Below are 13,477 nucleotides of genomic sequence, written 5' to 3' on the forward strand. Positions count from 1 at the left end.
CATGGCTTCATACCCGGGGTTCACGGCCGAGATGAGGAAGCTCTTCGACCATTCCGTCCGAGGGAGGGACGCAGCTAGGCGCCTGTTTTCGCTTCACCAAGGAACTCGCAGCGTGGCCGACTTCGTGATCGAGTTCAAGACGTTGGCTGTGGAGAGTGGGTGGAATGAGGAGTCTCTGCAAGCGGCCTTTTACCAGGGTCTGTCGGAGCAGCTCAAGGATGAGTTGATCTCCTATCCGGAGCCTAGTGACCTGGACAGCTTGGTAGCCTTGTCTATCCGGGTGGATAATCGAGTCCGAGAGCGAAGGAGGGAGAAGCAATGGGGTCCGTCCAATCGATCAGCTTCTCAGGTTCCAGTCGGGTCGGGGATTGGACCAGAATACGTCGATCATCGTCCACCACACAGGATTAGTGGAGAGGTCCTGTCTTCCGATTCTGAACCAATGCAAGTAGGGCGGCACGGGTTAACCAAGGAGGAACGCCAACTCAGACGTAGGACTAACTGTTGCCTCTACTGTGGTGGTTCGGGACATTACCTCGCCACCTGTTCCCGGCGGTCGTCAAACTGCGCGGCTCGCTAAAGTTGGGAGGACTTTTAGCGAGCCAGTTTCGACCTCTCAATACCTCTGTCAGACCCCGTTTCCCGGCTACCCTTGTGAACAGGAATCAGAGCTTAGCGATTAACGCTTTGATCGATTCAGGTGCCGATGGAAGCTTTCTTGATGCCGAGTTGGTGGAACAGCTGGGGCTTTCCAAGGAGCAATTGCCGGAAGCCATTGAAGCGACCACTCTGAACGGCAGTAGTCTGGCACGTATCACGATGAGGACTGAACCGGTTAAGATGCTGTTGTCGGGGAATCATTCGGAGATGATTTCATTCTTCATTCTGCCGTCTTCCCATGTTCCTCTGGTTCTTGGATACCCCTGGCTGAAGGAACACAATCCCACGTTCGATTGGGTGACGGGCAAGGTAACGAGTTGGAGCCTTGATTGTCATGCTAACTGTCTCAAGACTGCCTGTCCCCATTCGGTTCCCAGTCAGGTGATTGAGGCTAAACCCCCAGATTTGTCCCTGGTTCCCGAGACATATCACGATTTGGGGGAAGTGTTCAGTAAGCAGAAGGCTCTGTCACTCCCTCCCCACCGGCCATATGATTGTGCCATCAACCTGTTCCCTGGAGCTGTCTACCCCAAGGGAAGGTTATACAGTATCTCCCGCCCTGAACGTGAGGCTTTGGAGACCTACATCAAGGAGTCCCTAGCTGCTGGTCTCGTTCGTCCCTCGTCATCACCCCTGGGGGGCAGGATTCTTCTTTGTGGGTAAGAAGGATGGCTCTCTTCGACCGTGTATTGATTATCGGGGTTGAATGACATCACGGTCAAGAACAAGTATCCCCTGCCCTTGATGAGTTCTGCCTTCGACTCCTTACAGGGTGCTACGGTGTTCACCAAGCTAGACCTACGCAATGCGTATCACATGGTCCGGATCAGAGAGGGAGACGAGTGGTTGACGGGTTTCAATACACCGATGGGTCACTTCGAGTATCAGGTGATGCCGTTTGGACTGACCAATGCTCCAGCGGTATTCCAGAGTATGGTGAACGACGTCCTGAGAGATATGATCGGTCTCTTTGTGTTTGTTTACCTGGATGACATTCTGATCTTCTCGAAGGAACCTTCCGACCACGTCCAGCATGTCCGGCAGGTTCTGCAGCGATTGTTGGAGAATCGCCTGTTCGTGAAGGCCGAGAAGTGCGAGTTTCACGCCCACACGACATCCTTTCTCGGGTACATCATCTCCAGGGGAGAGATTAGGATGGACCAGGAGAAGGTTAGAGCGGTTCTGGAATGGGCCCAGCCCGGTACGAGATTGCAGCTCCAGAGATTTTTGGGGTTTGCGAATTTCTACCGCAGATTCATCCGGGATTACAGCCGTGTGGCCGCTCCGTTAACGGCCTTGACTTCCAGTATCAGGAGCTTCAAGTGGAATCCGGAGGCGGATCGAGCGTTTCTGGATTTGAAGAGGCGATTCACCAACGCACCGATTCTCTCTCAACCGGACACGGCCCGTCAGTTCGTCGTTGAAGTGGACGCGTCCGATGTGGGAGTTGGCGCCATCCTGTCGCAGCGATGCTCCACGGACAGTAAACTCCATCCCTGCGCCTACTACTCTCGTCGCCTTTCGCCTGCGGAGAGGAATTACGATGTGGGTAACCGGGAGCTTCTCGCGGTGAAACTTGCCTTGGAGGAGTGGCGCCACTGGTTGGAGGGGGCGGAGCAGCCGTTTATTGTCTGGACTGACCACAAGAATCTTGCTTACGTGCAATCGGCTAGACGTCTCAACTCCCGTCAGGCCAGGTGGTCGTTGTTTTTTCGGACGATTCAATTTTTCCCTGACGTTCCGACCTGGATCTAAGAACGGCAAGGCGGACGCCTTGTCTCGGATGTTCTCCAAGACGGAGGAGAGTGGGTCCAAGACCGAGACAATTCTTCCCCGGAACTGCGTCGTGGGAGCTGTTAGGTGGAAGATTGAGGAGGAGGTGATGGCGGCTCTTCGGACGCAGCCCGGTCCCGGTAACGGTCCACCCGGTCGGTTGTTTGTGCCTGAGTTGGTTCGTCCCTGCGGTCCTCAAATGGTCCCACGCCAGCAAGATGGCTTGTCACCCTGGCGTGGCTCGGACGATGGCGTTTCTTCGCAGACGTTTTTGGTGGCCTGCCATGGCCGAGGATACTCGGGGTTATGTTGCTGCCTGTCCAGTGTGTGCGCAGAATAAGAGTACCAATCGGCCCAGCTCTGGACTACTTCACCCCCTTCCTATTCCCCGGCGACCATGGTCGCATCTGGCCCTGGACTTTGTCACTGGGTTGCCCGCTTCTGAGGGGAACACGGTCGTTCTGACTATCGTGGACAGATTCAGCAAGTTCGCCCACTTTGTGCCAATTGCCAAGCTTCCCTCTGCCTCGGAGACGTCCGAGATCCTGGTTAGGGAGGTTTTCAGGGTCCACGGGTTGCCCAGTGATATCGTTTCCGACCGTGGCCCTCAGTTTACCTCTGCTGTCTGGAAGTCCTTCTGTTTGGCCATTGGAGCTACAGTCAGTCTCACATCTGGTTTTCACCCCCCAATCTAATGGTCAGGCGGAGAGAGCCAACCAGAAGATGGAATCCACGCTACGCTGCCTGGCCTCTTCCAACCCCACCTCCTGGGTCTCTCAGTTGCCTTGGGTTGAGTATGCCCACAATACTCTCCCTACATCTGCCACTGGGATGTCTCCCTTCCAGTGCCTGTATGGCTACCAACCTCCCTTGTTCCCTTCTCAGGAGAAGGAGCTCTCAGTGCCTTCTGTTCAGGCCCATATTCGTCGTTGCCACCGGACCTGGCATCGGGCCAGAAAGGCACTCCTTAGAGTTTCGGACCGGTATCAGCTCCAGGCGAATCGTCGCCGGATCCCCGCTCCCACCTACACCATCGGAGATAGGGTCTGGTTGGCCACACGGGATCTTCCTTTACGGACTGAGTCTAGGAAGTTGTTACGAAGTTCATTGGTCCGTTTGTGGTGGAGAAGGTGATCAATCCGGTGGCAGTTCGACTCAAACTCCCGAGGACGCTCAGAGTCCATCCCACCTTTCATGTCTCCTGCCTCAAGCCTGTTTTCCTCAGTCCTCTGTTGCCTCCTCCGCCTCCTCCTCCTCCTCCTCGGATGATCGGAGGTGGTCCTGCCTACACGGTGCGACGCATCATGGATTCCAGACGGCGGGGCCGGGGTTTCCAGTATCTCGTGGACTGGGAGGGGTATGGTCCTGAAGAGAGGAGTTGGATTCCGCGGCGACAGGTCCTAGATGCTGACCTCATCAGTGACTTCTACCGCCTCCATCCTGGCGCTCCGGGAGTCCGCCCGGTGGCGTTTGGCCGGAGGGGGGGTACTGTAACGATCCCGGCAGTCTGAGTCGGGTCCTGTCTGTGGACTGGTTTTTATGTTCGTGATCTCCAGTTTCCCGAGGGTTCTGGAACGCTCCGGGGAGCTCTCTTGATTTCCGCACCTGCATCCCATCAGCAATCTGCACACCTGGTCCTGATCATCACCCTTCTTAGGCTCTGGCCTAACATCCATTCCCTGCCGGATCGTTAGCCATTAACAGTATGTTTTGTCAGCGTATCAGCCTCTTAGTACTAGCGTTAGTTTTGTTGTTTTGCACCTTGTTGACCTGCCTTGTACTTACCTCAGTTTTTTTCTGTCTACAGTCATTCTCCCGGAACCTTCACCCAACCCCTGCCGTGCCATCATTTAATCTGCCACTTCGCCTCCACCTACTCATCTCCGCCACCCGCTCCGTCTCCTGGATTATTCTGCACCTTTTGAATATGTAAATAAACACTCACCTTCGTTCAACTCTCCTTGTCCTGGTCTGCTTCTGGGTTCTGTCTTAGGGAACCGTGACATTACTACACTAAATACGTTGGAAAATCACATAGTTAATGGAATACAATACAGTCATTGAGGTGAGAAGTTCCACAGGTCAATATGAATAAGCTTCGTACTCAACTCAGGCAAACACAACAAAATACATTCACAAAACCTTTGAGGATGATATGGTCTTATTAATTGGAAAGGAAATATGAGAGGCTACACCAACACAGGTTTTCACAACTATGAAATTATAGAGAGTTTCACCGACTATGAAAATATCATGGGCTAGGCTATCAGTTAACACCCACTGTAGACAGTGCCGGGACAGTGTCGACCATGGGCTAGTAAATTAGACCTGCCATCTTACAACTCTTAATGACTTCCACCACATTTACACACACACAACACCACTTTCAGAGGTAATGAAGAATGTAGAAGGATAATTTACTTGTGTGTCGATGGCGCCTCAGTGGGATTCCGCTAGTATGGGACGAAGACAATAAACGTTGTCGAAGTCTTTTGCGACAGTAGAGCTGATGAAGCCAGCAGGCCGAAGATAGCGCACAGCCGATGGAGCGATACTCGTCTCTCTCTCTCTCTCTCTCTTATTTCCAAGGAGATGGGATCATTCATTCAACGGGCGTGGCCGTGCCTCGAAAAAGCTTGATCTGATATCTCTTAACAAGTCATGTAATTTATAGGGATAATCAAGGTGGTCAGCTGATTTGCCGAAGACGTCTGTCTTCTATTTCCTGGCAACCTCTGGGCCATGCAGAGTCGTAAAGAAAGGGGGTGAACAGATGAGCTATTGTCCCTGGTGGCCTTTATGGCCCAGTCATACAATGAGGCCAACATTCCAACTCTAGGACAGGAAGGGTGATGCTGGTTCCTGTGTTAATGTGTAATTGTAAATTACCCCCCATTGCGCATGGCTTCCCTCGTGGCCTATCGTTACAACAGGAGCATAATGGGCTGACACTGCTGATGATGATAAACAGTGTCATATCACTGATGGAGTTGACATTGCTGATTAAATTAGGTTAGAAGCTGGGTTAAGGGTAGGAGGGACATCCTTTTACAGGCAGCCTTTGAGTGGATGGTTAGGTGTTCACAAAGCTCTGATCAGAACAGCCAGACTCTCTGAACTCATTAGATATTTTACCTTTGGATAGGATATTACATTTTGAAGAAAGCGAGCTTGGTTTGTAACAAACCACAAACAAACTGTGGACTAGACCTTTACAGAATGAGAAACACCCTCTCGACCAGCGGGGGCACGGTGAGGGAGAGGGGCCGTAACCGCAGCTGGCTACTCTCTAGCATCATCACGGTCAATGTCCTGATCCTAGGTTGTGCTCTGGTCAGTGGCAGTGTCTTCAACAACGTCAAGATCAACGCCATCAACCTGCAGATCTTCCTCATCCTCCTCGTCATCCTCACCACTGCCTGGATGCTGTACTACATCATCTACACGTCCCGGGAAGATCACGCCGTGCTCTACAAGGATAGCCATGCCGGGCCTGTGTGGCTCAGGGGTAAGAGAAGACACATGCCCTTCTGATCTTCTGGGTCTACGGCTGCTAAATTCCAGAAACCTTTCCAAAGTTCCCAATTGTTTTGTTTTTTAATCCCTATAAATCACTGGACATTAATAATCTCTCTCTCTGTTCAAATCACTGGACATTAATAATCTCTCTTTCTGTTAAAATCACTGGACATGGTACCCACGAGTTCATCTGACTCTGGGGAAGTAATTGTCCCGGACCTGCTGCTTTCAGCTCTCCCTCTCTCTCTCTCTCTCTCTCTCTCTCTCTCTCTCTCTCTCTCTCTCTCTCTCTCTATCTATCTCACGCTCTCTCTCACGCTCTCTCTCTCTCTCTCTCTCTCTCTCTCTCTCTCTCTCTCACGCTCTCTCGCTCTCTCTCTCTGTCTCTCTCTCTCTCTCTCTCTATCGCACCTGCTATGAAAAGCCGACATTTACTCCTGAGGTACTGACCTGTTGCACCCTCTACAACCACTGTGATTATTATTTGACCCTTCTGGTCATCTATGAACATTTGAACATCTTGAAGCACAATCTGGCCTTAATGGACATGTACTCTTATAATCTCCACCCGGCACAGCCAGAAGAGGACTGGCCACCCCTCAGTGCCTGGTTCCTCTCTAGATTTCTTCCTAGGTTCATGCCTTTCTAGGGAGTTTTTCCTAGCCACCGTGCTTCTACATCTGCATTGCTTGCTGTTTTGGGTTTTAAGATGGGTTTCTGTATAAGCACTTTGTGACATCTGCTGATCTAAAAAGGGCTTTATAAATACATGTGATTGATTGATTGAAGTAGATAAAGGAAAGGGCCTCATTGCCAACATCCCGGAGTATCCCTTTAATAATCTCTCTTTCTGTTAAAATCACTGGACATGAATAATCTCTCTTTTGATTGGGGAAGAGTTCTATTCTAATAGGATGTCATTCACCTAGACACAGTTTTACATTCACCCATTGTCTTGAAGGAGTGTGATTATTGAATAAGTGTGAGTGATTGAATGAGTGTGATTATTTCTAATTTGATTTCATTGTACTATTTTCTCTAGGTGGTCTGGTGCTGTTTGGCATATGCAGTCTGATTATGAATGTGTTTAAGATTGCTAACTACGTAGGCTACCTGCACTGTGACTCCGCTGTGAAGATAGTGTTCCCTGTCGTGCAAGCTGTATTCATACTTGTCCAGGTAAGAACACAAGTTCTGCCATCTCAAATGGAGCTACCATTAGGGGATATGATATTAGGGAAACCCCTGAGGGATTTGGCTGGTGGGAAAAATGCAAGTCTAAGTAAACGTTGTATCTTTTTCAGACATACTTCCTCTGGCTCCACGCTAAAGACTGTGTACAACTACAACGGAACATAACTCGGTGAGCGGAACTAACTGCTACTGTATAACTGAATTTATTATCATTTATTTATGTTGTAAATTGTATATTGATGGTTGGACGTTTTAACATTCCCCTTGGGAAACATAAAGTATAGTATATTATATTATATTCTGTTCTATTCTTAGAGAATTAAACAGGATATAAAAATATAAAGTATTATTTTCTGTTCTGAACTCCTGTGTTCCCTCTTAAAGCTGTGGGCTGATGTTGACTCTGTCTACCAACCTGGTGTTGTGGATGGCAGCAGTCACAGATGAGTCCATACACCAGACTGTTGTTCCACCAGAGGACAGCAACAGCACACGTTCCTATGACATCAGAGGTAGAGAATATTGTGTTGTTGAATCTTCTCTCTACTAAATCTAAGTAAAATACTAAAGGGTTGGGGTCAATTCAATTTCAATTCAGAATGTAAACTGAAATGGGAATTCCTTGTGTAAATAATAAAATAAAATAAATATATTTACTGAATTGAAAAATAATTGTCCCCAACCATGAAATACAAAAGAAACAAACCAACATAACAAAACATCACCTCACAGAGTCAAACAATGAAGCAAATCTTTTCTCCCTCTTATTTCAGCCCCTGGCGGATACAGCAGCTGTAAGTGCAGTCACTCTGCCTGTGCCATCTTAGAGAAGGCCTACTACTACCTGTACCCCTTCAACATTGAGTACAGCCTGTTTGCCTCGGCCATGGCCTACGTCATGTGGAAGAACGTGGGCCACTTGGTGGACGAGCATAACCACCACTCGCTCCATTTCCGCCTGAAGGATGTGCTGGTGGGGCCTGTGGTCGGGCTGGTCATGCTGGTGGCGGGCCTGGGAACCTTCGTCATCTATGAGGTGGACATGGAGAAGGGGGACCCAGGAAAACGTGACACTGCGCTGATGATACACTACGTGATGAACGCGGTGGCTGTGACGCTCATGTCCGTCTCGACCGTGGCCGGTTGTGCCATCTACCGGCTGGACCAGAGGGACCACGTGTCGGGGAAGAACCCCACTCGGAGCCTGGATGTAGGCTTGCTGATAGGCGCCTCCATTGGACAGTTCACCATCTGTTATTTCACCATCGTGGCTGTGGTGGCGACGGGGGCCAAGGGCCACCTCAACGTTCTCAACCTGGCTGTCTCCCTGCTCACTGTGATCCAGCTCTGCCTGCAGAACATCTTCATCATCGAGGGCCTGCATCGCGAGCCTTTCCACGAAGACGTGCATCAGGCATCCGTATTCACAAACCCATACGTCCTCCAAGCCCAAGCCCAAAGAGACATACACAACCTCCCAGGGATGTTCATGGAGACCAAGTCGTCCCCGGCCCTCACAGTTTGCAGTATGCATGTTGCTCCTTCTGCTCCTTGTGGCTCCCCCCTGCCTCAACGCCATAGGCTGACCTGGAAGAGGAGGGCCCTGAAGGAGATCTGTTCATTTCTGCTGCTCTGCAACATCCTTGTGAGTAGCCTACTGAGTACCCACCACTGTCCTTTTAAAGGGCTTGTTAACCTAGGGTGTTGTCCTTTCATCCAAAACAGTTTTTATTAAGTACCCTAGGTACGTTGAAAATAAGATGAAACTACTGAACTATCCCTTTAAAGTAAAACAGATATATGTTTGCATAACTTGCCCATGAGCCAAAAAGGGTCCCTGGGATTTGTGCAGTACAATACATCATATTAGAGTATGATCGTAACTAGTATGTTTAGGTTGAAAGATTGTACTGAACATCTTTGCTCTGTTTCCAATGACAGCTCTGGATCATGCCGGCGTTTGGCGCCCGCCCTCAGTTTGACAACACGATCGGAGCAGAGTTCTATGAGTTCACCATGTGGGCAGCTGTTGTGAATATCGCACTCCCCTTCGGAATCTTTTACCGTATGCACTCGGTCGCCAGCCTCTTTGAGGTCTTCCTGACCTCATAAGTAGGGAAATTACGGAAACCATTCTGAACATGTTTAAAGATTGTTTTTTGTATAATCTTTTTTATTAATAATTATTATAAACAAATGATAAATTCCCACACCAAATACAAACTTATACAAATGAACAACAAGTTACAGATGCACACAAACAACAACTACATCTCATCTGCCCTGCATATCACATGCCCATCCCTAGTGCCTGCATTATTGTTTGCCACATGGCCTTAAATTGTAGCAATGTGTTTTTCTCGGTCGCCCATGCTATTTCAATATTTCAATAATAAATCATTCGATTTTTCCATTGTGTTAATGATGGCGGATTGATTGATTTCCATGTTTTTAGTATTCGTTTTTTCAAGATGAGTGATGAGAAGAGAATCGTCCAGCCCATTGGGTATCTCACTACACCCCCATATGCCATGTCTTATAATATAACAGACAGACAGATTAAAAGTAAGTTTACATTGTAATACTTCTGACAGCAAACTTTCTAGCTCTGCCCATAACTTTTGGACTTCATAGCATTACTAGAAAGCATGGATTATTGAGTCATTGTTTATTTTACACTTAAGACATGACTCTGCCGTTGTGCTGTAGAATTTGTGAATTTTGTCTCTTGTATAATAAATTCTATACATTAGTTTATACTGGATTAAGCGTACATTTTCGTTAACGTTAATTTAGTTAGTTATGCTCCAACTTTCCCTCGATCTTATGCAGGTCTTGGTTCCAATAGTTTATATTATAAGAGATTGTCAGTTGGATAGGCTCTCTGCAAGGTTCTGTATATCTTACCTATCATATGAACATCTTTTTCTGACTCAAATAAAATGCCCTCTAGGTTGCTCTGATGTCCAAAAGATTTCAAATCGATATTTCGTGGTATGTAACTTTTATGTTGCATGTATTTGAAAATGTCTACATTGATCAGTCCAAAATGTATTTTGAATTCTGTCATGGAAATAATTGTATTTCCTATTACTCTGCAAGGTTTCTATGCCTTTAGTTTTCCAGTTGGACCAATTTATCGGTAAATTCTGAAAAGCTTTCCAAGGATTGTTCTATAAGGTTGTGTTTTTAGGTAGTGATGTTGGTTCTTGTAGAATACGTTGCATTTTATTCCATATTATTATAGTGTTCTTATCTATGAAGTTGTTGATGTTCTTACCTTTGTCCTTTGATAATAGACTCATAAAAATATTCTGGGGATGAGCATGCGCATCTTCAATATGTACCCATTGTTCCTCCTTAGTGCATTTAACTATATGTCGCAAGTAAAAGCCTTGGGAAGCGAGTTGATACAATTCCAAGTCTGGAAGGTTATTTTTATTCTATGAATTTTATTTGGGCATATAAAGTCTGTTATGACCGAGTATACATTTTTTTTAAATGTCTTCGCTAATTGGTATTACCGAAAATAAATACAAAAACTTTGGGAGCCATGCCATCCTGAAGAGGTTTATTCTACCTGTAAGATTTATGGGAAGATTGTTCCATTAAATTAGATCTGTTTTCATATTGGTGAGTAATGGAATAAAGTTATCTTTATATATTTGTTGTTTGTTGTCATTTATTAAGCATCCTAAGTATTTCATATTTTGTGTGGTCCACTTAAAGGATTACTGTAGATCATTACTTATTACATTTCCTATTGACATTACAAAAAAAGAAATCCATATAAATTTTATATCCTGAGATTTTAGAGTATTCTTTAAATATTTTTAGCAAAGGGGGCATTGAGTTTTCAATATTGGTCAGATATATCAGGAGATGATCTGCAAATAAGTTTAGTTTATATTCATGTTTTCCAAAACAGATACCTGTTATGTTTGGCTCATGTCTAATTTTTTCTGCAAGCGGTTCAATTGCCAGTGCAAACAGAAGGGGGGAGAGGGTACATCCCTGTCTTGTGCCCCTGTCTAAAGCAATTTCATCAGATAATGTATTATTTGTGTATAATTTTGCTTTAGGACATTTATATAATATTTTTATTAAATGTATTATTTACATTTACATTTTAGTCATTTAGCAGACGCTCTTATCAAGAGCGACTTACAGTTAGTGAGTGCATAAATTTTTCATACTTATTTCAGCTGTAGTATTGAGAGATTCCAAAGTTTTGAATAGAAACGGCCATTCAAGATGGTCGAAAGGCCCCTTAGTTCCAGTGAAGTGAAATCTTAATACTATAGCATTCAATGACATTCTAGACGATTCTGTGCTTCCAACTTCGTGGCAACAGTTTGGGGAAGACCCTTTCCTGTTTCAGCATGACAATGCCCCTGTGCACAAACGAGGTCCATACAGAAATTGTTTGTCGAGATCGTAGTGGATGAACTTGATTGGTCTGCACAGAGCCCTGACCTCAACCCCATCGAACACCTTTGGGATGAATTGGAATGCCGACTGCGAGCCAGGCCTAATTGTCCAACATCAGTGCCCGACCTCACTAATGCTCTTGTGGCTGAATATTACACATACATTATTTAACCCTTTTTGGGTGGTAGGCACAAAACTACCTCCATACTTTCATTAATTTTTTTAACCAGTACGGTTGCCTTCAGACGTTTCCCGTGACACTTATGGGGGTCCTAGAGCAAAATGGAGAAAACCATCATATTCGTGAGAGTCTCATCTTTTTCTAGGGTGGACATATTAGTTTGAAGACCAATTTTCGGGATGTCTCTTTCCACAGTGGTGTCACATTAGTTTGTAGCCCAAACGGTTCAGACGCTACAAACAAAAGTTAGCATATCGACTGTACCTCTTTCAGACGAGTCCCTTGATTGTCGGGATGTCTCATGGTCTGACAAACACCGCTCTAGCTCTGCCACCTTTCACCGCAGATGCGGAAGTGCGACATTGGCGGATGCGGTGGATTACGCATCCAAAGCAAAAACAAACAGATATATCTAGGGCGTTAAAGATCGCCATGCTCCTCCGATATCAGCTTGATCACGTAGTTGGTAAGGTCTCCCTTTTCCTCGTCTTCCAGTTGGGACAATATTCTTATGTTATTTTGTCTCATTGTATTTTCTTGCTGGTCCAGTATTTGTGTTACATAAGTCAACTAGTCTGGTCCCAGATCTGTTTGTGCTGTCTTGCCAAGTTGGCAGTGTTTGTGCTGTCTTCCCAAAGTTAGTGGCATAGTGGCAGATAGACAATTCACACAGCTTTGCCAAGTTGGCAAGACAGCACAAACAGATCTGGGACCAGTCTAGGACTGAAATTCACATCCTCCTGAAACGACCTGTATTAGTTCCTCTTCTCAACTATCTGCACCAGACAACAACCTGCATTAGTTCCTCTTCTCAACTATCTGCACCAGACAAAAGGTGTATAGTTGTGCTGATATCAGTGATGTTGTTTTAAGTCACTACAATTTATTTCCTCAAGACACCGATAAGGCTGTGTGAAATTGTGAATGATCTATGTGCCATTATTAATAGTGAGGTCATTGGGTTGATTCCCCACAAGGCTTTAACCTGTCCGGTCATGTTTTTATCAGTGATTACTTAAAGGAAGGGAGAAAGGAAACTTTTATGGGGGCCTATGGTTGGCTCCCTCATGCAATACACAGGGATAGCACTGCCACCTATGGACCAGATAGGGAACAGCAGAAAAAAGTACAACTCTAAGTTTGGTTTGCTCCTAGCAGAACTCGGCTGTTCCTCACATGTTCCCTTAAAAGACCTTAGCTTGAAAAACGATATTGTATTACTGTTTGTCCCTCTTGAGACTCCGTAGCAACAACATAGCCAGTATACAGTGCATTTGGAAAGTATTCAGACCCCTTCACCTTTTCCACATTTTGTTGCTGTACAGCCTTATTCTAAAATAGATTGAATAAAAAAAATCCTCATCAATCTACACACAATACCCCATAACGACAAAGCAAAAACAGATTTTTAAAAAATGTTTGCAAATGTATTACAAAACAAAAACGGAAATACCTTATTTACATAAGTATTCAGACCCTTTCCCATGAGACTTGAAACTGAGCTCAGGTGCATCCTGTTTCCACTTGATTGGAGTCCACCTGTGGTAAATTCAATTGATTGGACATGATTTGGAAAGGCACACACCTATCTATATAAGGTCCCACAGTTGACAGTGCATGTCAGAGCAAAAACCAAGCTATGAGGTCGAAGAAATTGTCCGTAGAGCGTCAAGACAGGATTGTGTCGAGGCACAGATCTGGGAAAGGGTACCAAAAAAT

The 13,477-nt window shown here is 46.1% G+C and overlaps 1 protein-coding gene across 1 annotated transcript; it reads left to right on the plus strand.

The window, feature by feature from the left end:
* The first annotated feature begins 5,507 nt into the window (after positions 1-5,507).
* LOC121551609 (proton channel OTOP2) lies at positions 5,508-9,573 on the plus strand. The gene is made up of 6 exons (XM_041864312.2): positions 5,508-5,941; positions 6,995-7,131; positions 7,257-7,315; positions 7,531-7,658; positions 7,920-8,791; positions 9,088-9,573. Exons 1-6 carry the CDS (start codon positions 5,653-5,655, stop codon positions 9,256-9,258), a joined length of 1,656 nt encoding a protein of 551 aa, XP_041720246.1. The 5' UTR covers positions 5,508-5,652; the 3' UTR covers positions 9,259-9,573.
* Positions 9,574-13,477: the final 3,904 nt, after the last annotated feature.

This window comes from Coregonus clupeaformis, chromosome 19 (genome assembly GCF_020615455.1).
Source record: "Coregonus clupeaformis isolate EN_2021a chromosome 19, ASM2061545v1, whole genome shotgun sequence".
Taxonomy (NCBI): Eukaryota; Metazoa; Chordata; class Actinopteri; order Salmoniformes; family Salmonidae; genus Coregonus; species Coregonus clupeaformis.

Bases quoted from the DNA above. Each gene is read 5' to 3' on its own strand.
- LOC121551609 (XM_041864312.2), top strand. From the start codon at position 5,653: ATGAGAAACACCCTCTCGACCAGCGGGGGCACGGTGAGGGAGAGGGGC. The intron at 5,942-6,994 runs GTAAGAGAAGAC...TATTTTCTCTAG, and splicing joins CGGGCCTGTGTGGCTCAGGG to GTGGTCTGGTGCTGTTTGGC. The intron at 8,792-9,087 runs GTGAGTAGCCTA...TTCCAATGACAG, and splicing joins TGCTGCTCTGCAACATCCTT to CTCTGGATCATGCCGGCGTT.